This window comes from Odocoileus virginianus, chromosome 21 (assembly GCF_023699985.2).
Source record: "Odocoileus virginianus isolate 20LAN1187 ecotype Illinois chromosome 21, Ovbor_1.2, whole genome shotgun sequence".
Classification (NCBI taxonomy): domain Eukaryota; kingdom Metazoa; phylum Chordata; class Mammalia; order Artiodactyla; family Cervidae; genus Odocoileus; species Odocoileus virginianus.
The window spans coordinates 49409464-49436766 of record NC_069694.1 but is presented as its reverse complement, the minus strand read 5'-3'; the positions used below and the strand labels follow the sequence as shown (position 1 = coordinate 49436766).

At 35.8% G+C, this 27303-nt stretch overlaps 1 protein-coding gene across 3 annotated transcripts; it reads right to left on the bottom strand.

The window, feature by feature from the left end:
• Positions 1-496: 496 nt before the first annotated feature.
• On the bottom strand, positions 497-26558 carry AP1AR (adaptor related protein complex 1 associated regulatory protein). Of its 3 annotated transcripts, XM_020887925.2 has the most exons (10): positions 26475-26558; positions 16160-16208; positions 14440-14466; positions 11853-11878; positions 9464-9560; positions 8187-8285; positions 6112-6170; positions 5348-5421; positions 4413-4541; positions 497-1674 (listed from the first exon to the last, which is right to left on the bottom strand). In XM_020887925.2, the coding sequence occupies exons 1-10, from the start codon at positions 26555-26557 to the stop codon at positions 1409-1411; spliced, it is 909 nt and encodes a 302-aa protein (XP_020743584.1). In that variant the 5' UTR covers position 26558; the 3' UTR covers positions 497-1408. The 3 variants fall into 3 exon arrangements, with proteins under 3 accessions (XP_020743584.1, XP_020743585.1, XP_020743586.1); XM_020887926.2 differs by lacking the exon at positions 8187-8285; XM_020887927.2 differs by lacking the exons at positions 11853-11878; positions 26475-26558 and adding an exon at positions 26092-26352.
• Positions 26559-27303: the final 745 nt, after the last annotated feature.

Here is a 27303-nt window from a genome sequence, read left to right as displayed (position 1 = left end):
CATAGCTACAACTTATATTATGTTAACAGACATAAGTAACAGCATTACCTAATATATTTACATATTTAAGGTGTCATATTTATTTCTGAGATTAAAAAAAGGAGACAAAACTATAGATGTCATGGCCCAGCTATTCAAATATTAAAAGGGCCACATGATTTTTTTTTAAAGTACAGCAAGAACTTTAAGTTACTATTTATATCTGGACCTTCCAATGTTTTTGAGAACATGCACTGTCATTGTTGCAAGAAAAAAAAAAAGTAAGGAAAAATTGAAAAAAGTTTGCTTACTAAAATCATACTCAATCCTCAGCAAAATCAAGACAAGCAATAGGGAGTGTCCTATATCGTTGGTCTTTTAAATTGATACATACACTTTAGAGCAAAAAAAAGTTAACTGTATATCATAAAATACAGTTATATATTGATTTACTTAGCTCCATCCTATTAAAGCCTTGTATTACAAGGCAAAGCAAAGCTTAAGGAAATCAATGAGATTCTTTGTATCAGAAAGGATTTTATTTACTTTGAAATACCCGTATTACCTTTTTTAGGCTTTCCTTTCTTAATAAACCATGCACAGAGAATATGTTCCATGTAAAATCTTTCAAGACCATTCACTGGAAATATAGAATTTTTAAAAATGACAGCTAGAAATTTAATATATCAATTGACTAAATTCAACATTCATTTATAGACACACAGAAAAGGAAGTGAAAAACCTAAGTATATATATCTTCTTAAATATCTTTTGATACTAACTTCAAGTGTCCAAATTCTGAAAGATTATTTTAATGTATCATATCCTTTGTTCAGACTGAATCAACATTGATATACTAGGATATGCTGTAAGTGTAGGAAGAAACTGATGTTTCAGGCTTTCTTTAGGGTCATCTACTCAAATTAATTGTGCTTACTATTAGATGACATAATTTAAGTAAGTCATAGGAAAAAATAATGCTGGAAAAGGGAACACTATTCTCTCTGAATCTGGCAGTCCCTCTTCATGCTCCCTTCATGTCTGCTGAGAATGAACACAAAATACCTTAATATTTTCACAGTTAGCTACTAAAATAGGATTAAGAAAGCATTTGAAGTAAAATCAACAAAACTCTTTGAAAAAGTGAAAAGCAACAAACAGTAAACAGGCTTGCTAAACAGTTAAATAAATTTAATTAGTAACATGACAGACCATTCAATTGTTTTGAAAAGCAGAAGGCAGATGATGAAATTGCACTTACTTCTGAAGCAGCTCAGACACAGACTATCATTCCTATGCCTTTCTCATAAGCATTTACAAAACAGTTTCTTACCTCCCCTCACAAAAAGGCTCAGCACAACCATGTATACATTCTAGTTGGTTTGTAACATTTGGTCATAACTGATAAACAAGATCACACAATTTTTTCCTATCGTTTTTGCTGATCTGAATCATATTGCTTTAGACCAGAATCGGACAGTTCTAATACAGGATTTACAAATCCACAATACTCGGAATTGCCATTATCATCCATTTCGGCACTAACAAAGTCATTCTCCCACTCCAGCCCATTGGAATCGTCAGAGGCTGACGTAGGATTACTCCCAGTCTTCTTGCAGCTATACTTAAGTGCTGCCCGGAGAATGTCTTCCTCTGTTTTGGAACGTTCTCTCATTGGAAGCATTCGATTCATTCCTATTATATGGGCAGAGTTATTAGAAATCTCAGTGAGGATTTAAAAACTTTATTAAAAGACTGAGACTATCAGGCTTGACCTGTGAATTAACTTAAAAAAAACCAATCCTGGACTTCCCTGGTGGTCCAGTAAAGTCCAATCTTCCTTGGTTAAGACTCTTCTTAACCAAGACTCTGCCTGCCAATGCAAGGGACACGGGTTCAACCCTTGGTCCAGGAAGATCCCACATGGCACGGGGCAACTAAGCCCGTGAGCCCCAACCACTGAAGCCTGCATGCCAAGAGCCCGCGCCCTGCAGCAAGAGAAGCCACTACGAGAAGCCGGTGCACTGCAACGAAGAGGAGCTGCATCTTGAATGAAGACCCAGCGCAGCCAAAAATAAATGTAAAAATATCTTTCAAAATTAAAGTTCTCAAAAACAACAATCCTATGGAAGACTTAAGGGAAATGTTAAAGTCTAATCCTACAGTGAACATTAGCACTCAACAAAGGATGGTTTTGATGCAATACTGGTAAGATGAAACTTCTGAAAAGCTGTAAGTAAAGCAGAATGGAGGGAGGATTTCAATTGCTATTAGTCTTATATGGCCAAATTAGTGTGTGGGCCAAACTTCTTTCCTACCTAGATGACAATTTCATTTCCCAGAGTTGTAATAACGCTAATGATAATGATAACAATATACACATTTCTAGTACTTACTAGGTTCCAGTTAACATTTTTTGCAAATGACATATATGAACTGATTTGGTCCTCAACCACTCTATGAAGATACATAAATAACAGCATGATCACTATTCCTCATTCTGAAGCTGAGGAAAGTAGGGCAGAAAGAGGAAAGTGATTTACCTGAGGTCACACAGCTACAGGGGTGGTGGGGCAAGAATGTGATTCCATTGCCTTGGGCTTCAAGGTCTGTGCTCTTTTGCTATTCTGAGTCTAGCATAACAAAATAGAGACATTTCTAGGGGAAACTGTTCTAGATCTAATTCTGAACAGAAAGAAACTCATCAGTAAAGGGAAAGTATCAAAAATCTTGGAAGAAAAAAAACATCATTTTGGCAGAATGAAGAGAGGGAGGACAGAAAAGAGACTTGAATTTGCGTGTGTAGGATCAACACTAGTAACAGAATTAAAATCAAGGAAAAGAGATTATAAGAGACTAATCCCTAGACACATTCAACAGTTTTGTTTTCTGAGCTTAAAGAATCCAATCCTACAATAATAATAATTAAAAAAATATTTAATCTATCACTGTTATGACTCCCCCCAAATCACAGACTCAACCTAGCAAACTAAATCATCCTTGTAGACATGATAAAAATGGGAGCTGGAAATTAATATAATTTTGAGGATTTGTATTTAATTGAATAATACTATGTCTAACGGAAGCTGAATTGTACATCATAATGTTTCTAGTGAGTTCTGTCCTCTATGAAGTCTAGCTTAATAATTCTATTATAATGGCTTGAATAATAACCTCAAAAGTCATGTTATCTAAAAATTTAATTAGTATACAGTGAGGATGACAAAAGCAGCAATTAAAAGAACTGAAAAGTCTTTAGATCAAATTGAACAAGATGTTAAAGTAAAAATAAATTTAAAATTTTCTAATTGGGATCTAAATAAGAAAAATATAGGGCTGGAGAAATGGTGTTTAGTTGAGACTTAATTAATGCAATCTTTGCTAAAGTTATTCAATTTCTCTAATGATAAAACTAATGGCTTGTCTAAAGGATATCTCAGGTCTATTCCATCTCAAAATTCTAAGAAATATTTAATGTTTATTATTTTTCTTAAAGTCCTGTATCTTGCAATTGGTTCTTCCTTTTTGGATTACCTATTTCTTAAAATTGGAGAAGGAAATGGCAACCCACTCCAGTATTCTTGCCTGGAGAATCCCATGGACAGAGGAGCCTGGACAGCTATAGTCTATGGGGTCGCAGAGTCGGACACGACTGAGTGACAAACACATTTCTTAAAATAAAAATAAAGGCTTGGGCCTTATTCAGTGTAAAAGCTTTAAACAAAATCCACATTTTAGCTACAATTTTGAGTACCTGCTATGTGTCACACTACATGTTGGAGGTTTTACATAAATTTCATTTAATCCTCACAATCATGTTTTCATTTGTTCAAATACTTATTGACTGCCTATTATGTGCCAAGCTTTTTTAGACCCTCAGTATATAACAGTGAATAATCATTCTTTAAAGCAGCTTTATAATTCCCTTTTTATGATGAACTGCAGCTTAGAGAGATTAAGAAATCTATCTTAAGTACTACAGCTAGAAAGACATACCAGTAAAATTCTAATTCACGTCTGTGTTATGGCTTTTGTACTACCAAAAAACCTAACAAACTTACTTATTTCAGTTCAGTCACTCCGTCGTGTCCAACTCTTTGCAACCCGATGGACTGCAGCACACATCATTATGAAGCAAAAGTTACTTAAGTTGCTCACAAGGGGGCAGTGATTCCTACTGAGTTAAGTGGCTGCATTACAAAAATCTTAAAATGAAAAAGAACATTTTCTTTCTAAATCTCAAGAAACATTAAGAATTAAGCAACTTTCTAAATAGTTCACCCACAAATGATAATCACTAATACAATAAGAGTTTAAGAAATTTTAAAGACCTTGCACTCAATTCAGTTTAAGTAAAGTAAAAGACAAGTAGATTTCTGTAAGTTAACACAAATTAAATAAAAATTTTCAGGTAAAATTTAAACATAAAATACCTTCTTCATCTTCCCATTCTAGATCTAAAGATGTGCTGTCATCATTTCCACTAGTTGATTTAGTTTTGGTCATTAAATCACAACTGCTTTCTGTATTTGGTGTCAAAACTGTGGCATCTGATGAGAGTCCTAGAATATACACCAAATCCAATTAGATATGATGACACAATACTCCTTTACTACCACCATCTATTTTGCAATAATGATCTCTCTTCAAATAATACTACTCCATTTAACATCGTAAGAAACAATTATTGAAATCACTACATTGGTAAGCTTCTGTCAGAAATAGTATAAATGGTTTTCCCCCCTTTCTTTTTACTCTTTGTCATCTAGCACAGTAAATACACTAATTTAAATGAATTTCAAATTTTTCAAATATGATGAACTCAATGGAAAAAGGAGGGCCAGACTCCCTATACATAACTATAGAAATAGCCTGAGATTTTTCTTTACTCCAACTCCTTTTATTTATTTTACAATTTATTTTATTGAAGTATAGCTGATTTATAAGGTCATGTTAATTTCTGCTGTAAAGCAAAGTGATTTAGTTATACATATATTCATATTCTTTTCTACTATGGTTTATTATAAGACACAGAACATAGCTCACTGTGCATAGACGAGGGCCTTGCAGTTTCCCCATTCTATGTGTAACAGTCTGAACCTGCTAGTCCTAAACGCCCACCCCATCTCTCCTCCACCCCCCTCCCCCTTGGCAACCATGAATCTGTTCTCTACAGCTCTGAGCTTGTTTCTGTTTCTCCAACTCCTTTAGAAAAGTAAAAATAAAACTGTATATTTAAGAGCTAGTTATTTGGGCAACACAAATTGAAGGGCAGGAAGTTCGAGAAAAACAGTCAGGATCTTCCATTATCTGTTTAATGTGGCATAAAGTAACCTTAAAATGTACCCACATATTTTAAAAGACTTACTACTACTTCGAAAAACTTCATACTGTGACTTTATATTTCTCAAACAAGATTCAAAGTCATCTTCTGGTCCTGGACTGTAATAAAAGTGAATTTTTTTTATATATTCATAGTCAATACAACATAATGCAGGCTAAAGTTAAATGATGCCATTTTGATTAGAAAAGGTATATTCCACACAAATTCATAATTACTTACAATCAGAATACCCTAGTCAAAACAGGTCTTACTTTTCTTAATACTAGCAATAAACTGAAAATAATATTGGTAAGATTTTGGTTAGTCTTGAAGTCAAATCCAAAACTTAGCCATAAGTCTAACTTTATAATTTACATTACTGAAGCATGAATGAGGTTCTTTGGATGAGCAGGAAACACTCCTGGAAATGTGACACTGAAATTACATCTTCTAAAAAATGATCACATATAAACTTTATTTTAAGAAAAGAGCTAAGGAAAACACAAACAAGCAAGGCGTAAATAATCTATCCAAAGCTATTTCAATGTGTTATTACATCATATTCTATATGAAAGGTGTAATCATTCTTAGGAATGCAATAAAGTTAATTTAAAATTAATAATGATGATTTTCCAACATAAAGAAACAATGTTCTCAGTATCTTACAAGACAGTATCTTCGAGAAACAACTGTTCTTTTTACAGAGCACATACACACGAACATGTATACAAACATCCAGAGGTGAAATGCATTCTGTTTAGAAATAATATTTCCTACCACAAAGGGAAGAAGTATGTTTCATTATTTACCTTTGATATTCTCCATTGTTGGAAGCATGGCATCGCTGCACAACTCTCTGCCTTTCTTGCTTTGGAAACATAATGCAACACAAGATCACTCTACTGTAAAATTATATTTTCTAAACCTATTCATGAAATGCCAAAATTTTAAAACTTAAAAAGTTACTCTACTGAAGTCTTTTTTCTAAATTCATCACTGTTCACTTCTATATGATCTTATTTAAGGGTGGAATTTCTCTTAATTTTTCAGTGTATAATCCTTACATGGTCAGAATATTCATAGGGTTATTAAAAATAACTTAAGAAAGTAATAGTTAAAACAGTATATGAAGTTCTATTCTGGGTGAGATAAGTAGCAATAAAATAAAAGAACTAAAAAGATCTGGCTAAGTTTACTCAGAAATAATAAAAATAAACAATTTAGAAAACCTGTCAAGAGTTGTGGCTCTGACAGTTATTAGTTGTATGTCTCTGGCATGTCCTATATTTTCTGTTTCTTCATCTGTAAATTACAGACGGCTATAATACTGTCCTAGCAAATTCATAGGGCTTTTGTGAAAATCAAATGAATTCGCATAATGTGTATCCTGTGTCAGTGTATGCTGAACAGACTGCATGTGTTCCCATATCTATTTATTCAAGAAGAAAAGAACTCAATAACTCAAATAGATTCTGCACATGGAATCCTTTTTAGTCTTTAAAAGGCAAGCAGCAGAGAATTATAGTAGAAAGAGATGGTTAAATTAGAATCAGAAAAATATTTATTTTCTTAGTAAAAGGTAGTTAATTTAAAAACTTTTCCACTATTTAGAACTTACTAAACAAAATAAAACTCCCTCATATAATCTGATTAATCTGTTAAAACACCAAAAACAGGAGAAAGAGAGATAAAGAGCACATGTCACACGGAAATCACACAGAAACATGATACATGATTTTTTAGTTTCTCTAAGCTACAGTAATTATTATTCGACATAACCCTTGTAACTGCACTTCAGCTCACAGCGCACCAGAGTTCATGCGGGCAAAAGATGGTGGAAGACACGAAGCAGAAAACTGGCTAAGCAATGCCTGAACACTGGCTCTGCATTTATTAGCTGTAGGATCTTAAGTTATTTAATATCTCTGTCCCTTGGTTTCATCACCTGTGAAATGGGGATTAAAAATACTATCTTTCTCCCAGGGTTGTTGTGAGGATTAAATAAGGTAAAACATGTAAACTAATTAAAACAGTTCCTGCCAGGGCTCCATGAATGTCTGATATTAAGCTTGTCTGGCATTATGAGAATGCCATATTTGAATACCACATGGTAAATTATGATAAAACTGTTGTTTTCTCTGATAATATGTCAAAGATTTCCCAAGACCGAAATTGTCAATCTCCCAAAGACAAAAGTACGAAGATGAAAAATATAGTATTCCTATGTGGCGAAATCACTTAGCTTATCAAGAAATTGTTGGGGGCAGAAAAAAAAAAAAAACTTCACAAAAATAAACTTAAAAATGCTGCAGAAATTGTATTTAAAGGTCAGTTTTGCAGTGTTTCATCGAAGAGTATATTTATTTTTCCAAAAGAATACTGAATTTTGGAGGAGTAAATTTCATCTTTGGGATAAACAAGAATTGGTGTTGTTCAGTCATTAAGTGGTGTCCAACCCTTTTGCAACCCCATGGACTGTAGCCTACCAGGCTCCTCTATCCATAGGATTTCCCAGGCAAGAATACTGGAGTGGTTGTCATTTCCTTCTCCAGGGAATCTTCCCAACCCAGGGATTGAAGATGTGTCTCCTGTACTGGCAGGTGGATTCTTTACCATGGAGCCACCTGGGAAGCCCTAATAAGAATTAGCTTCTCCTGATTTAAAGCCAAACAATGCTCAATGTCAAGTATAAAATCTGATGCTATTTCTAGCTGTTAAAGACCCACTAATTTGCCTTTAAAATTCCTAAGAGTATAGGAATAAATACATTCATTGTTAAACAAGAAGCCCTTGATTCTAGGGGAAAAAATGTCCCAGCTAAGACCTGTCAGAGGAAACCAGGAGAAAAGCAGCCCTAATGTATGCTGGGGTCTCGTCCCCTCACCTCCAAGAGCTTTCGCTGCTTTGCTGCCCTGGCTGCGTCACGCTGGGCAGCGTATAAAGCTTCTTCTTCTAGTCTTAACTTCTCTTCTCGTAAGGCTAACTGTGCATGAACAAAACATAAGGATTAACAAAAATCAGAACCTGTCTGACTGCTCTAGAAATAAAATGCTTCTATTTATAAAATAAAAAGAAATTATTAAAAAAAGAATTGAGCTCTACAAAGCATAATAGAATTGAAATTTTTGTGGTTTATTTCAATTTCTCTTTTTACAAAGTATTTCAAATAGTATGAAACATATTACTGAATTCTTAAAAGTTGAGTTATAAAGTAGAGCATCTAGTTTGCATAAATAAAAGACTATTTCTTTCTTTAGAATATGCAGTGATCTTCATTCTCAACAATCATTCCAATGCCTATCACCCTACTTAGTTTATTGTTTGGGCCCTTGTTAGTTCAAGGTCTTCAAAACTAAGGTCAATCATCATTTTCTACCAAAGTGAAGTAAGCTTTCACAAAGTTCATGTCACACTGATACATATGTCCTGAATTTTATTACTATCATTAAAAAATTAATTCCAAATTTAAGTTCCTGCCATTCATAGTAGCATGCAAACTGCTTTCGTGATAATCTGTTGCAAGTCAAATCAAATTTAAAAATCAAACTCCAACACAATATTTTTCTTTAGCCTAATATTAGCATCTATTGTGTAGCTTATGTTAATGCTGTTGAAATCATTAATTGGAAATAATTTAGTATTAAATAGGTACCAAACAGACTATTTTTAAATGTATAATGGAATATGACTAATTCCATTTAGTTTAATGAATAGCAAAACTATAATTACAGGCCATTTCTGTAAATATACTAAAATAAACAGAACATTTATGACTGTTGGAAGTACTTAGTTCACTTACTAAGAGTAATTAAATCCAAGACTAACAGAAAGATTTAAAAAAACGAGCCACTTATTGTGAAACACAGTCATTTTTTAAAGTCAGTTTTAAACACGAAGGTTCAGGTAGTTTACCACAGTGCTAACTGTGAGTTCAGAAGATCATTTTCAGAAGGATGTATTCTCTTCACTTACTGGCAGCATATGATTGCTGATAAATTAAACCAAACTAAATCAAATTATTATAGGCTGGAATAATTTTTATCTGCGTATATCTAAATTTAGGTCCAATGACTATTCATATGCAATATATTATTTAATAACACCTTTCTCCTATAAACAGAGACATGATAAAATATACTTAAGCAACATAAGACAAATTACCTCTTTTTGGATTTTCATATCCAGATCTTTCTGCTTTTCAACAATAGAATCATAATGCTTCTCTCTCAGGTCAACAATTTCTTCCTCAGTAAGAGGTCTACACAGAAAAATGAGGGAGAGAAAGAAAATGAAAAAAAGAAAACAGTGCTGGTAAGTTCAAGTTTAAATAAAACACTCAAAAATCAGTGAAATTCTGAAATTTTACTGTTAACAATGTACTAAAGCAATTCGATGCGGATTTCAACTCAAGATTAAAAAAAAATCATACATTCTAATACTTTTTTTAATGTACTAATTTGGTACATAAGTTGAAGATGACATACTATCAAGAGTATTTTTTAGCACTATAATCAACTTTAAAGAAATGTGGACTCCATGTACCTTTATTTTGGTTCTGGTTCTTTTTGACCATATCCCAAGATGTGCATCATAAAATATAAACCTCAGTACACTATACTCTTGACATCAGCCCCCATGTCATTCTGGAATTCTTAACTCTCTTACCCACTGCCCTCCTATTTATCCTGCTTAATCCCCCTGGCCACCTCAGGCCCTTGATCCTTCCCTTTTCTCTCTTGTTTATCTATCCTGATCATCATCTGGCTTCACTTCACTTACAACCAATATGGATCCTACGGCAAACCTGAAGTACTTTCTTACCCACACATTCACCTTCTTGCATAACCTTCTTTATGCCTTATTCACCCAGATTACTCATTGTCTGACTTTGGATCATTTCCAAGATTAGCTCTTCCTGCTGACTGCTGCTAGAAAAAAATCAAACGTACACTTGGGCCTCTACCCCTAGCAACAGCCCTCTACTTACACTTGGCCAACTTCCCCTCATATACTATGCTAATTGCTTCAAAGTCTTCACATGCACACTCTTCAAGTTCCTCATGCAGACTCTTTTCTCTTAGAAGTCAATCTCACGGCACCATGAGACAGGAGGAAACATGTCTGCAGCCATCAAACCCCTCCATTCCTTGCCGGCCCCCCTCTTACCTAGGTCCGCCCCCCCTTCTCTCCTCTCTCTCCTCTACAGGAGTGGCGTTCCTCAACTTGTTCAGGGTCGCCCACCCCGCTTATACTTGATTCACCCGTCACTGGTGCTACTCCTGGCCCACCGCACTCCAGAGAAGTCTGGGACACTGACCATCAACCGGCACCTCTCTCAAGTCTGCTCTTCTTATCTGTTTTCACCTCTCTTCCTTGTGAAGACAGGGAAGAAAGGAAAGAAGGAAAAACTTTCAATTGATCTATACCTGTCTCTAACTACTGCTCCTTCCCTTTCCCATTTCAGCCAAAATGTCTGAAATTAAGTCTGACTGGCAGCACAGCAGGCAGTTGCTATGCGTCAGGTTCGCTTTTATGTGCTTTGCATGTACTAATTTTAACTCTTGCAACAACCCTGAAAGGTAGATAGATAAGGGAAATGAGACAAAGACAGATTATGTCCAAGGAAGTCATATAGTTCATGGCAAAGCTAGAATTTGAACCCAAGTAGTCTAGCTGCTTGCTCTTAACTACTGTGTCTCTCTTACCTCTGCCTTCTCACTTCCCGTTCTCCCATCAAACAAGGGCAGTCTGCCTCTGCCTTCATTACCAGGTAATCAATGGCTTCTGTGTTGCCAAATATAATAGAGAGTTTCAAGTCCTTATATTATTACTTCGGTTTCCTGTGGCAGTGCTGGCCATTCCTTCCACTCCATCTGTTGGTCTGTCTCCACCTCCTTCCCTGGCTTTCTGTGCTCTCCTGATTGCTTTTGCCCATTGCTTCTTGATTGTCTTCTGAATCCTCTTCTAGTGTCCGTCTACTCAATCCCCAAACCACTAAACCAATGTTCTCTCTCCATGACCCAACCACCCCACCTCCTCATCTTCTCCAACCTTAGGTCTTGATAATTATCATGATTTTAACCAGCTATGTGGATAGCAATGTCTCCTCCTACATGTGTTTCTCGCACCCTAACTTCTGCTGGGCTTTTTTTTTTTTTTTTTTTTTTTAGTGTTTTGAGGTATTATTTATACAAAGTGAAAAACATGATTAGTAAAACAAGTTTCAGAATGTCATTAAGGAAGGAAAAGGGGTATAAAGTTTAAAAAGTTCAAGGAAATGTATCAATATTAATATAGTTTTTAAAACTAAAATATACATAAAAACTTAGGTTCAATAAGAAAGCACTTAGGCACATTAAAATCTTCAATGTTCAAAACAATCTTTTGAAATGTTATTACTGATCTCAATCTTACAGAAAGAAATAACCAAGGTCCTGAAATGTAAACTGTTCAGTGCATCAAAGCAAGCAGATGACACAGTTTGGATTTTTAGAAGCTTATTATAGTTTACATAGAAGTCATTTGTTTAAAAAAAAACAAAACACCTTACCTATGACTGCTTCCTGGGCTTTCTCCCTGTACAAGAATTAATTAAAAAATTACACAAATTTTACTAGCTGAATTCTATTTAAGGCAAGCCAATAAAATTTTTATTTAGTCAAAATATTTTCTGCTTATCTATCTTTAACAGATTTCATTACTAAAAGTGTTTTAAACAAAAAGCTTTAACATTTTACTATTTCTCAAAGGCAGAATTTACTTTAACATCAGTCTTAATTAAAAAGCAACCAATTGCTGAGCATTTCCTAATTTTTTAATAACAAATATTTACTATATACCAAATGAACTTCTGGGTTCAAGATGGTACTAGAAAAACATACTTGCTATGCTCTGATCACTTACAACTGATCTTCATTATTCGCAGATTCCAAAACTGCAAATTCACCAGTGAGCTAAAATTTATTTGTAACAGTAAAACCAATACTCCCTGCACTCTTGTGGTCATTCATGAGCAAGAACAGAGCAGCAAACTCTAAGCTGCCTGACATGCACATTCTCAGCGAAAGCAGAAGGTGACGCTCTGCCGTCCTGTCTCAGCAGTCTTGCTGTTTGCCCTGTTTGCAGCCTATGCAGTGCCACTTTTTTGCTTTTTTTTTTGTTGCTGATTTTGTTGTTTAAAATGACCCCCATGTGTAGTGCTAAAGTGCTATCTATTGTTCCTAATCACATGAGAAGTTATGATATAGTTTATGGAGAAAATATATGTGTTAGATAAGCTACATTCAGGCATAATTTATTAAGTGCTGTGCATAGTGAGTTCAAAGTTAATGAATCAATAGTATACATTAAAAATAAGATGTCAAACAGAAACACAAAACAAGGTTATACATTGTTAGCTGATAAAAGGTGATCAGAAGCTTGCAGGAAGCTAATGCTGTATTTTCCCTAGGAGTAGTGTTCTGGTATTCACTAATACAGCATTCACGGCAACTTTATAGAACATAATTACCACGAACTTATGCATTTCTTACATATTTGAGCTATTCACATCCCACAGTTAAAATATATGACTAAGTAACTGCAGAAAGAAAATTCCAAATGGTCCACATCAACTTAGGAAAAAGCACTACAAAGTAGAACATGACATTCAATTAAACCAAACACTACGACATGAGAGAGGAACAGACTGGTCAGCAAACACTCAAACCAACAAAACGCACCTTAGGAAAACACAAGGAATCACATTAAAAAAAAAAAAAGTAGTAAAATCTGAGGATGAATTGTATTGAAAGTTAAGAGAACTCTTACATTTAGTACTTGTCAGAAAGTTCAAAAGTACCATGTTAAGTGGTTGTTTAAAAAATACACAAAATTAAAGTTACTTCTGAAAAGGGAAAGAAACTAGATTCTATGAAACATTAATACTATCTGGGAGAAATTTTACTGGGAAAACAAAAGGTTAAAATAAAAGATAGTTTCTCAAATATGTTCTATCAGATGATAATAAATATGTATTACTATTTTAAAAATGGATTTATACCCAAATTAATTTGGGAAATGCTAAATTGGACAGGTTGAAATAATTTTTAACAGTTCTTGAACAATTTCTTTATTAGTTCCTCTCAGAATCTTTAATATGCTAATTTACACTGAGACTAGTATCCTGTACACACTACAGGAAATGCTGGGCTAAAGAATAATTTCAATTTGGTGTAATATATTTTCTTTCTTTTTTTTTTTTACAGAATTTTAAGTCCCTTTCTATTGTTTGAGAACTTAATTTGTTTTTTTTTTTTCATTTATTTTTATTAGTTGGAATATATTTTCCTCTTTCCTCAGAAAACAAAAATGATAAAGAAAGACAAAACCTGCAATGCTCTTCTATATGCATTCACTTTAGAGATGTGAGAAGTAGGCTCAAGGAAGGTTTCGTAATTTGCACAAACTCATATAATTAGCAAAGATGGAAATTAACACACAAAACTCTATCAGTGCCTAAGAAACATATACCATATTGCACTAATTCTAAAATGTATTTTTTTTCCATTTTAACATTTCTGTACTTGGGATGCATCTTAAAATTGATTTTTAGATGAGGTGAAATGTAAAAATAAACAAAAAGAAAACTGATAAAAAGATAATGGCTAAAGTCAGAAAGTGATTGTAAAACAAACATATAAATTCTACCCTCAGAAATCTGTGAAAACTATGGGTCAAAGAATGGTTTACTCTGGATCATTGAGGATTTAACCTACTTAGTGGCAAAATGTTAGAAATATTTTTTTTAGAAGTTCCTCAAATTCTACAGAATACTGTAAAAATCTGTTTTAAATATATGTATAAACACATATGTAAGTTATAGATGAAACTATATATATTATATACATATGTGGTATTTTACAGAGGCTATATAAACATATATAGTGTTACATATGTTTCATCATAGAAAATTCTGAGTAATCTGTTAATATAAATTAGTAAGAGAAGGAAATAAGGGACTAAAAAGTAAAACTAAAAACTAAAATGTTAAAAATTCTAAAAGAAAACATAACGAAAATGTTAACAAGTAATTGTCAGAACTAGTGAGATGCTCTATGAGAACAAATTAGATTTTGTACTACTGTGAAAATACTTACTTCATCACTTTCTACTAGATTCTCAAACTGAAACAACAAGAAAGAAAGTTAGGATGAATATTTGTCTAAGGTCTCACAAAATATTTTAAGTAGTAAAATGTGAGGATGAATTGTATTGAAGGTTAAGCGAACTCTTGTATTTAGTCAGGATATAATATGAAATATTACATTTAACAAATATTAATCATTAATGTAACCAATAATTATGTAATGCTATAATTATTATTAATCACTACATCAATAATACAATATAATATTAATGTAACATTAAATATTACATTAAACATCAAATATTACAAATATTAAATATTTGTCATATCTCACAAAAAACTTTGTCACTTTTTCATTTCAAAAATAATATACCTTTATTTTATAAGATAAAATATATGTATCTCTTTATACACAATTTCATTTGATTTATTAAACAAGACAGCCAAGACAAGAATAAATAATTTATGACTTTTATTAAAAAGAAAATGGAAAATCACAGCAATTTTCTACATAAATCAGAAACTTATAAACCAAAACTTTCATCTGAATTAGGCAAATTAACTATTTCATGGATCTTTTAAGTCCACACTGCCAGGATTTCCTAATTCACCTGAGTTCAGAAAGAATTAATACTATAAGTCCTTCAAGAAATAGAACTAAAAGATATTCAAGAATTTCTCTTATGTTTTTATTTATTCATCTATTCATTCATATAACGATTCACTGAAAATCAAGATGGTAGTTGCTATTTCTAAATACAGTGTTTTTCTAGAGATACAAATGTAAAAATTTGATCATAATGTGATGAATGCTATCATGTCAAATGACCGAATAAAAGTCATGTTAAATTACATTATGAAAATATTTATACTTTAAATAGAAATAATATGATACATGACTACTTGAAAGAAAGGAAATGTATCTTACTGTTAATATTGTTTTGTTGTTTAAAGATCAGGAAAACAATGAATTCAAAATGTTTTGAACTTATATTTTTGCTGGTTTGTAATTTATTAAAAAAAAAACACAACCTAATTCCTGGTTCACATGCTTCTTTATTTAATATAAAAGGCAGTTTTGGATTGGCTCTAAGTTCTGCCACATGTAAGTATTGTAATGTAATGCAATTTCTTCACCTGTCTAAGCCTCTGATTCTCACCCATAAAGCAAGGTGTCAGCCACCTGTTCAACAGAATTGTAGCAAGAATGTGCAATGACATTTATAAACTGTATGGTAAAGGCTGGTGCACAGCAAGGACTGAGCAAATGGCAGATTCTGTCATTATGTTTTACATAACAAAGAATAATCAACTCAGTGATTCTTTTTGTAGAGTTGCTTCAAATCAACTTGCTTTGATTCTGTTATGCCTCTACTAGGGCAGGCCAATGGTGCCTCCAGACTCACAGCCTACTAAGCCACTGTAACTGATAGAAGAGTACCCTCTCCCTCAGTTGTGCAGGGCAGAAAAGACAAAAACAAAACACAAAAACACTACCTCTTAAGCAATTCTATTAGAAGAACAGGACCTTAATCTTCTGCAAACTTGTTTTCCCCATTCACACTTCCTCCACCACTCCAATTCTTCCCTTCTTCACCAGCATGGATAATATTGAAATATAAATAGTCCATACTAAATTTAGGTCCACATCCTTCCCCCTTAATTAAAAAAATGTTCCTCTTGCCCTTCTCAAGGTACATTTATCCAATCAGATTTACAACACTACTTACCTCTATAGTTAAGTGCTCACCTCTTGAGCATGTTCTAAAATACTTGGATCTGGGAAGAAAAACAGAATAACAACTTTAAAAATTACAATTAATGCTAAAACTGAGTTACTATGGTTTATAATATAATAAAAGTTATTTCCTCAAAAGCAACTTTAAATTCTCCAATATACAGCATCTTATATTTACAAAAAGGAAATATCAAACTTACAAAAGAATACAGAAACTTACAAAAACGCAGTTTAAGTGTTTAGTCAACTCATAATTTTCTGTTGGTCCTAACAGTTACGAAACTTGTCATCGTGAGTTAATATAATATATATTTATTACATAGAATAGAATACAATTAAATTTAAAACTTTATCTCATTATTTTTATTGTATCAAGAAAAATATCTTGTTAAAATACTGGTGTGTTAAATAATCTATAAGAGCATGTTCCCAATTTTGTTAAAGAAAATGTATAAACATATATGATCCCACAAAACAACAAAAATCTAAAAAGATATATGCGGTTTTGCTAAGAGTGGTTATCTCTAGATGGTGGGATTACATGCACGCATGCCAAGTCGCTTTAGTCGTGTCTCTCTGTCACCCTATGGACTGTAGCCCGCCAGGCTCCTCTGTCTATGAGATTCTCCAGGCAAGAACACTGGAGTGGGTTGCCATGCCCTCCTCCAAGGGATCTTCCTGACCCAGGGATCGAACCAGTGTCTCTTACGTCTCTTGCACTGGCAGGCAGGTTCTTTACCACCAGTGCCATGTGGAAAGCCCCAGTGGGATCATGTATGTTTATACAAAACTATGCCTGCAAAAATAAGAGGAAGAAAATGAAAAACAATATACTTCATATATACATCAACCAAATAATCCATTAAATTAATTTTTCCAACTGGGGCCAAATATTGACTTTAATTTCTCCTCACAATGTATACATATGTCAAATCACCATGATGCATACTTTATATGTCTTACAATTATGTCAATTATATCTGAATAAAGCTGAAATTTAAAAATTCTAATCATTTTTTTCTGCTCCTACTAGTGAAACTCACATGCAGTCCAAGTAAGTGTCTCTTATGTAACACCTGCTCCAAAGATATGACCACATTCCATTAACTGTATGTCTTCTAACTATTACAGTATACAACTTGGTACAGGTCAGAGTCCCTCAAATTCCTTTACTATTGCAAGTGCCTGGAAATTTTAAAACTTTCACTTAAAAGTGAATCCTGTTACAAGTGAATCACTTATAACGTGGATCCTGTTCTTGTCGCCTAAACTGATGGCAGAGAACACCCGCCATCCTCCCATGGAGATCCAAACTCACACTGTGGGTTCCTAATGTGTCAGGATTCTTTAACAGAAAGCACCCCTTTGGGAGATGGAAAAATCTAGGAGTTAGGACAGGTCAGAATACTTTGTATTATGTGTATATGTGTGCAGAGGTGGCAGACAGGTTTAGTAAAAAAGAATGGTATATTACCATGACTAACAGTTTATTATCATAAAGAATAAAAAAGAATTTTTCCTGTACAATCTTTATTTGCTAACAGATGCAAAGCAGTTTTATTGCCCATTAAGAGCTATCAGTAAAACCCAAAACATTTGGTATTATCATAATAATAATAATCATATTACCATAATAATTCATGAAACATAAGCAGTGTAAACAAAGTCCTAACGTTCCAGGCATCTAGTGCCCCCATTCTTCTGTCTTTCCCATTTCTCAAGTGAAAACAGAAATGAGTTGAGTTTTCCGGTAGCACTGTCTTCTGGTATTAGGACTTAGGCTTAATGTGCTACATGCTCTCCCTCAGCAACCATCACTCTCTTCCTTTAAGGAAGAATTTGTCTCTGACTATATGGGGAATGAAAACACCATTATTTCCTTCAAGTTAAGAGAAAAGGTGGGTCCTCATAAGAACTTGCTCCTCTAAGTGTCAGGAACCATGTGAATCATAGAGAAATGAGTGGGGATAAAGGCACAGAGAAAGAGGGGATGTACGAATAATTATGCAATTAAAATTTGAGCCTAGGCAAGAAATGACAGCTTGGACTAGAGTAGTGTCATTGAGAGAAATGAATAGATTAAAGAAATATTTAGAAGATAAAAATCATCCAGTGAGGGAGATGGACTGGAAAATGCAAGGTGTTGAACAGTGTCATAATCTCAATGGGGATATAACAGAAAAGAAGCAAGCGTCAGGAATGGAGGTGCAAGAGAAAAAATAAATGTGGTAAATCCAAGACCCAAAACTTAAATGCCAGAGGGGGAAAAGGAAAAAGGACAAAGTGGTGTAAAAAGCTGCAAAAGCCCTCTGGAATCACAGTAGCACATAAAATAAAGCTGAGCTGTGAAATAACTGCTTAAAGTCACCTCACAAGTGCATCATGAATTTAGTCATAAGCCCTGGAGGGAAGGAGAAGATGACAAATAAAATGGGGAACAATCCACCATTGTATTCAAGAGCATGTATATTCAGGTGCACTAATTATGAGCTGCTGAAACAGGTTCCAAAACCAATAATTTAAAACAAAAGTCTATTTTCCCTCTTTTAAAACACAGTCTAGAACTCTCCAAAGCAATCCTTGCACATTTCTGTACACACAATCCTCATGTCCCTGAGAGCTGTCTCTAAGCAATGTTAAGTTTCTGTACAACCATTCTACAGTTGCTAAAGATGTGAAAGTTGACTCAAGTATGTAAAGGATATTAAAGAGGCAGAAAAGATAGGCTATCCTACTCCACAAATGATCATGGTAAGTAAAAGAACTTGTAAGAGTCTGAAAGTAAAGGGGTACCAAAGTGGTGATTCTTGTATATACATCTATTTATCATTGTTATCAAGGCAGATATCAAGACAATCATTTACTTATGACAAAGTCAGTCTCATCAAGAATAGAATGGAAATACAGTTTTTTTATGCTTCTACATGTTATTTTGCAAAGCGGGCAAATACTCTTATATCAAAGTGACTTAAGTAAAAGGTAACTTAAAAATCCTCATAAATCCTACATTCCTGTAGTTCCTTTCCTTCATATTCTACTGTATAATATCTGTTAAAATAATAGTCTTTCCTTGTATCTTCTGTTTGACATTATAAATAATTAATGAAGAATCATGGTAAATTTGTTCCATAGTCTATTAAAAATTAAAAGCTTCCCAGGACTCTTCTTTTCTGGACAGAGGATTGGAAAGGTTAGAGAGAGAAGCCCTGGCGAAAACTATTACATTGACAATGATGGACAAATCATTTTTCAAGTAGTATCAAATACTTCAATGAAGGTTTAACCATTCAAATCTCAAGAAATAATCCACCAACAGATTTTCCAGGTAAGAACAGTGTCAACATTGGTGGTAATAATAAAGTAATAATATTTACTGTTAAATAAGTCCCTCTCTAATGAAGGCAAATTTAGGAAGAATGGATGTTCAAAAAACTTATGTTCCTTGGAAGAGAAGAGGCAAATCTTTCTGCTAAACATGTTGAAGACAGAAAACATGGGTTAAAAAACAAGTCACTGTCCTTTAAGAGAAGCCTGACTTAGAAGAAACCAATAACCAGAAGGGACCTTAGAGGTCTTTTCTTTCTTTCTCATTCATCTTCTGCAGTCTATGAGCAGCATCTGAAATTGTTGACCACCTTCTTCTTTTAAAAACTGTTGCCACTTAATGTGTCCATAATTTTGAACCTTCTAATTCTTCTTACTTCCCTGGATGAATGACAGACATAGCTATGTATTTATATTTAAAATATAAAAATGAGTAAAAACTGACCCATGATTCAGGAGATTTACAGTCTAATGGGACAGACACATAGGTGAATTAACAACCACCATGCTCTGAAAGGGCTATGTTCTCAAGAAGAGATTCAAAAATCAGCTGAAGAAGAAGGAATCAGCCAGGCCCCCAGTAGTGGAAAGAAATGTTTAGGGAGCAGCAGTAGCTACAAAAGGCAAAGGGGAATGAAAAGATCAAGACTGTATACATTAATTCTGTCAACGAGTATTTACTAAACATCTACATACTGAGCATATAACCTGGAGTTGGGTAGTCAATGGTAAGCAAAGAAAGCATGAATGTATTCCTTTACACCGAGAGCAGAAAAAGAACATTAATCAAATAAGCACACTATTGCAGGGATAATTATAGCCTGAGGAAGTGCTGACAAGATAAGGAAGATGGCTCCATTATGGTGAGAACTTATCCTCGGACTGGGAAGAGTTCTGTGAGAAATAATCCTTGAAATGGCAAGAAAAAGATGAGTAAGTAGGATTTATCCAAGTAAATAAGGAAGAAATCGATTCAAGGAAGAGTGTGACAAAATGAGGCAAAAACAAACAAAAAAGGCAAGGAATAGATCATGTGAGGTCTTGAAAGCTACATAAAAGATTTCAGTCTTTATCCTGAAGTATGGTAAACCGTTGAAGAAAATGGTAGGAGACATTCAGAAGGTATAATCTACAAAACGTGACAACCTGGACTTGGAGAATGAGTGAAAGGGAGGACTTTAACATGTTTCTCAGATTCACGGCTTTGGTAATTGTATATCGTTTTGCCATTCACAAGGTAGGGCACAAGGTAGTAAAATACTTGGGGTTTTAAAAAATCTGAAAAAAAAAAAAAAGGAGTAGAGAACTGTGAGAAGGAAAGAAAGGTGAGCTCAACTTTATAGACTGAATTTGAAGTTTGTTTGATACCCAAGGGGAAATACTCAGTAGGCAATTAAGATACTCAGGGCTCAGACTGAGATGACTGAGCTCATTAGTATGCAGGTAGTAGGTAAAACCATGTGTCTTCCTGCCATCAGCCAGGAAAAGTAAATTATGGAAGGCAAATATATTAAGGAAGAACAGAGGGAGATTCAGAACAGAGCCCTGGGGAGTCCTCAAGGTACCACAGAGAATGTCCAAGAAATTCATACTCATTTCAGGCTACTACGGTTTTCCTTCCTAACTTCTGAAATTCCAAGAGAAACATCTTACGCTTATATATTTCTCAAAGCTGACAAATATGCAGAAAACCAAACTGAATCTCTCAATAATGACTACTAATTACTATATTTTAGTAATACACATTATGGTAAAATATTTTAAAATTCTCATTGGTACTCTATATGGTCTCTAAAAAGAAAGTCAACACAAAACTGGTGGGATATATGTTTCATTGTGTAATGTTTTTTCAAAGTTATGGGATAGCTTGAGAAATAAAAAAGAATACATACTGTTTCATAGATCTTACAAGTTCACAAGTAATATTTATTTGACAAACATGAGATACTAAAAATGAAGAAAGATAAAACATACTCCCTGACCTAGAAGAGCTCTCAGCTCATACCACTGTATTTACCAGGAGGCAGCAGATGACAGTCCACAGGCCAAATATGGTCCAATGCCTGTTTCTGTTAATAAAGTTTTAATGGAACACAGTCACCTTCATTTATTTAAATATTGTCTATGGCTGCTTTTGTGCTAAAATGGAATGGTGAATGCCTGCAACAGAGATGTTATGGCCTGCAAAGCCTGAAATGTGTATTAGCTGGTCCTTTACAGAAAAAGTTTGCAATCCCTAATACACAGTAGACTTAAGCCTGTAGGAAATATTATTTCCTCAGGGAGATAATATTGTTTCAGGGGGTTAGAGCAGGTTTCACAGGGAAGGTAATATTGAAGGATAAGTAAAAGCTCACCAAGAACAGGAAAAGAAGAAAAAGATCACACACAGAAAGGCACAAGAGAGAACACTGCATGCTAGGAAAACAGAAGCAGGTAGAGCCCATTTGGTGTACAGGGCACTTGGGATATGCAAGTCAAAGGATGGCAGAGGATCCTCTCACTGATTTCCCCTGCCTATGCCCTGTTCACGTGAACAAGGAGTAAAATCTGCCATTTTAATGCTATACTCTAAGGGAACTATAAATGGAAAATGTAATTAGGCTGGTAAAGTAGATTAAGGCGTCTGAACTTCATACTACTCTGAATTGGAAGGTTATCATTTATCAAAAAAAAGTTAAAATACTAAGGTTTATGAATGACTTAAAGTTTTCTGAGATTAGAATAGAGTCAATGTTTTCCTTTTAACGTTATTTTGATTTATATTCTGACAAGATTTTCTCAATGAGAGAACAAAGAGTGAGATCACATTCTACCCAAATGTAGACCTGCATATAATCCTGAGTATTCATATGGACATTATGTTGTATGTTTGAATGCCATGCAACTCATCATCTGTCACAGAAGGAAAAAAAGGCTGAGCAACTTAGCTGTAGGAAATAGTTTGCAGATGGAAATCATTAAGCCAGGGAAAGCCAAGTATGGGTTTTAGAAAGTTTAATTCCACTGACAGGAAAGGAAGATGGCCCAAAGCACAGAGATAAACAGGGAGAGCAGTCTAGAAGTCACTGAGCAGGTGCTTTGAAAGACAAAGTTTAAGGAAGAAGCACAGAGGGAGGACACAGGGTCAGTGTATATTAAGCAGAGACTGACTAGCAACTTAAGAGTGGTGCGCGCAGGCTCAAGCAAGTCCAATCCTTTGCAACCCCATGCACTGTAGCCCACCAGGCTCCTCTGCCCATGGAATTTTCCAGGCAAGAATACTGGAGTGGGTTGCCATTTCCTACTCCAAGGGGTCTTCCCAACCCAGGGATCAAACCTGCATCTCCTGCACTGCAGGTGGATACTTTACCCCTCTCCCCCTGGAGGACCATGAAGTTCGTAGCATAGAGACCGAATGGGAGCTGTTAAGGGAGCCCCTAATCCCTGATCAGGGGACACATGAAGCAGCAGAAGAAATCTAGGGGGGAAGAAAATGTATGATTTCAGACAGTTAATGGTACACAGCTGTTAGATTCTTTAGATAAGATGATATGAGGAGCCTTGGCACATCCAAGTGTATCTGTTCAGTAGACAAGTGAAAACACAGTGCTGAGCCTCTGAAAAGAACCCTGTTCTGAAGACGTGAGACCACAGGAGTGGACGAAATTAAGGGAACTAAATAAAGAAAAGACAAAGAAAAATTCCATATTTAATAGGCAGATAGAGTAAATACAGCTAGAATAGTTTCAAGAAAAGGAAGACAGCCTATCACACAAAATAAAGAGCCAAGTGTTTGAAATATATGCATAAGATCTTCCAATGACAACGTATAAGATAATGAAATGAGATACGGCAATTAAATGTTTATAATGCTTATATTTTTAGTAAAATTTTATAATGTTTAATATAAAGCCATATGATATTAGTGGTTAAGGATAAAGGCTCTCAATTCAGAAGGACCTGGGCTGCACTCCCAGCTCTGCTATCCTGGGCAAGTTAAACTTTCTAACCTTTAATTCTCAAACTATCATGTCTCTAACAGTACTCACCTTCCTTACAGGATAGTGGTGAGGAATAAATGAGATAATGTAAAATACTTAAGAAAAGTGCCTGGAACACAGGAAGTAATCAAACAGTGGCAGTTATTATTAAAATCATTTTTACCAGGGAAAAAAACCAGAAAATCATTGTGAACTATCATCTGAAGGCAACTTTGCTGCTGGAGCCAAAAAGGTGAACACATGTTAAATATCAAGGGGATATAAAACATGACCATTTCTTTCTATAGTACATCTTAGCTGGAACCACTATGTGGAATTATATGGCAAGATAAAAATTGGAATTAAAATACAACACAACAAAATATATTGGATCTTCAATTTGAGAAAGAGAAAAACTAACATGCTAAGTGTCTATGCACCAGATGTCTCCTATCACTCAAGAAAAAAGAAGAACTGACCAGCAGATGGAGCCCTCTAGACTATATGGGTAAGGGAAAACTCCCTATAGTGAAAAAGGATGACTCATTAGGATGTCTAAATGTTATCCCTTAAAAGATATTTAAAAGATATTTAACTTCCTTTGTTTTAACCACCAAATAACTTTACTAGTAGCAAGATTTCTGACATAACACTGATACTTATATTCTGACTAGTCGACATATTCTAGAACATAAAATATCAGAATTCTCTAAAATTTTACGAATTAAAAAATAGATAATTCTGGTTTTGCACTTGGATAGTGAAAAATGAGTGATCTGACTCTGAGATACTTGTGGGAAATCTACAAGTCTCAAAAAACCAGGCCCTGGATTATAACGTACCCTTGTGATGCCCAGCTTAAACTGGCCTAAGAAAGCCCAGGATTCTTCATCTAAGGTCATCACATTGACAAACAGAAATCAAGGTTTTGTGATTGCTCCTCAACGTTTTGTCCTTGGATGATCTACTAGTTAACTATCTAGACCTATACCTGAAAGAAAATCAGAACTACTAGGTGATTAAAAAAAAAGCAACTACTAAAATGAGAGATAAAGTTTAACCTTATTTGTAAACAAAAACAAACTATATTCACCTATTTCTGCATGTTCAGAAGCTCCTAAAATAAAGTTAAAATGAATAAAAACAATAAGTTAATTGAAGATTCAAGTAGTGAACTGTCCAAACCTACATTTAAGGATTAAAACAGAAGGATGGATTTCATCATTATATTGTTTTAGATGACAGTGTCCACAACCCACAGACTCTCATTGCCTCAATAGAACTTGTTTGTCCAAGTTTGGCCCACAACCAAATGAGTACAGATCCCACTATTAAGATTTTATGGCACATCTACAGACAATTAGCACTGACAATGATTCACTGATTTTTCCCTTAGCTTCCCTAAGCTGTCAAGTTCACGTGCCCAGGGAGTAAAACCTGTAATTTTAATGCTATACTCTAAGGAAAACATTTTTAGTTTGTAAAATCACCATGAAAGAGCAAAAACCCCAAGACACCAAATAAAGTACTCTGAAGTGAAACATAATGTTGTTTACTTCATTTGGGTATAAGATCCCATTTTTAATTATCCTACAATACAACTACATATAAACAAGTAAATAAAAACAATAACAAGGTCAAGGATTCTGTGACATATAGGCCTAAGGCAAGACTATTTAAGCAGCCTGACTAAATGAGAGCATCCACAAATAAAAATTAGAAGGAACTTAGATGACTTCCATTGAGAAGATAAAACAGCTGCCATGCTCCCCTGTAACAGTAATAGCGCTTAAGTTACGGAAATCGAAATACAAAACTAGGCCCAAAGTCTTTAAATCCTTTACTTTTTCATTCAAGAGACACAGTGTAAAGCCCTAGCTACTCGGAATCAGAGAGGTGACACAATGCCTGATGAACCAATGAGTAACTCCTATTAGATCTACATCACAAAAGATCCCAACGATAAATCATTTGGCTTCAATGTATGTCGAACATCTCATTACCTAACGATGTTGTTAAATGGAACAGATCCTGAAAACTTAGCAATCTGTTTCAGAAAGTGCGAAATTAATGTCATTTCTTACATAAAGTGGTGTGCTGCAGATTTTCAATTCTAAGTTTGAGTTCCTGGGAAATATTAGACAACAACAAAGTCAATTTCAAAGGCATTTAAGTTTTTCAATATTTTATGAAATAAAAACAGAAAAATGGAATAATTATGAAATTCTATTATTCTATGAATGGTGTGAGTAGAAAAATCTATGCATATCCCAGGTTTAATCAAGAGAACTTCAGAAGGGCTGTGATTTCCCCGGTGTCACAGAGTTTGTTGGTAGCAATCGGGGCATGGCATTCCTCTCGAAATTCCAAAAAATTAATATTAAAGAGTTACACACTGTCCCTCTTGTTACTAGCATCACGAATCTGAATGCCCACCGGAAACCTAGCAAATTGCAAATACCGAAGAATTAACTGCTCAATGTCTGGAACTTAATTTTACTCCAACATCCAAATGATTTCTACTAAAAAATACAAAAACAAAAAAACACCCTCTCAGAGACATCAACTTTTTGGAAGCAGATTCTTCACCTGCTCCGTCAGTGCCAAAGACAGAAATCAAATACAGAGCTACTATCACCTTCGGCAATAAACCTAAGTTCAACGCAGGGTGTGCTCCGGCTGCCGTGGATCCTCCTGCTCCACCGCCCTTTCTCGGGAAGGTGCCCCGAGCTTCCCAGACACGTTGCCTCCCGTGACTCTCTCCCCGCGTGACAGCGCGCCCAGCGGGAATCTCGCTCGGAGGCGGCAGAAGCGACACCCCACCCGCTTCTCCAGCTCTTTCCCTGGAAGGCCCCTCCAGACCAGGGCCCCACTACGACCACCCACTCGACATCTGTGCAGCCGCGAGGGTCGCTGACCTCCCAGCCTCCTCTAAGCCAATGGGGGACTGACAGGGGTTCCCCGCCGGGGGCCGAATAGGAGGAGCCAGCGGGCGCCGGGCCCCTCCTCCCGGGGGCTTACCCTCCGCCGCCTCCTACACGCTGCAGCCGCCCCGCTTCCTTGCGGAGGAGTCCGAAGCATTGCGTCCAGCAGCAGTTCCCCATCGCATGCCGCCCAGGCGTCGCCGCTCCTCCTCCTCCCACTCAAAGCCCAAACCCAGGCCCGGCAGCCGCATCCGCGCGGCACGAGCCGAATGGGGGCTCGGGCGCCGAGGGCGGGCCGGCCGGAGCGCGGCGGCCTGAGAGGCGAGGGCGACGGAGGGAACAAAGACAGCGATTACTCTTGCGGCCGCCGAGTCGCGGCCGCGAGAGGGAGGAGGGCCGGGCAGGGTCTGGACTCCCTCGCAGTCCGCATGGCCCCTCGGTCGCCTCAGCCCCCCAAGCCCAGTTCGAGTGACCGCCTCCTGCCGCCGAAGGAGGGCAGTCCCCGCCCTCCGGCGCGCCCAAGCCGGCGCCTCGCCACCGACGCCGCCACACCCCCGGCCTCTCCCGGGCCCCAATAGGCCGTTCCCTCGGCCGCCCCGCCTCCTGCGGCGACTGTCCCTGACGTCACTTCCGCCAGCCTCGGCGTGTGCAGTTGAGTTCTTGAGAGTGTTTTTGTTCTGTTGGACCTTGACCTGACTACGAAATCTTTACAGCTTGCAGTTACTCGCCTCTGGTCCCAAGAGTCTCCGGTGTCGTCGGAGCAAGGCTCAGTTTTCGAACTTTGTACCAAAGCCTTGTGAGCCCCAGGTCAAGAGGGATCAGGTGTGAAGAGGGCACTTCTCTGGGAGGTTTTGTGTGTATTACACCCTAAGTGGTAAATAGTCAGGGAACTGATTGTGGTTGTTTTGAAGCATCAAGGATTTTTT

What these genes read in the sequence shown, in the direction of transcription:
- AP1AR (XM_020887925.2), bottom strand. Translation starts at nt 26,557, where the DNA reads ATGGGGAACTGCTGCTGGACGCAATGCTTCGGACTCCTCCGCAAGGAA. An exon ending in ATATGAAAATCCAAAAAGAG is followed by an intron (nt 8,286 to 9,463) that starts GTAATTTGTCTT and finishes GTTCATGCACAG; the next exon opens with TTAGCCTTACGAGAAGAGAA. An exon ending in AGAATGGGAAGATGAAGAAG is followed by an intron (nt 1,675 to 4,412) that starts GTATTTTATGTT and finishes CCCATATAATAG; the next exon opens with GAATGAATCGAATGCTTCCA.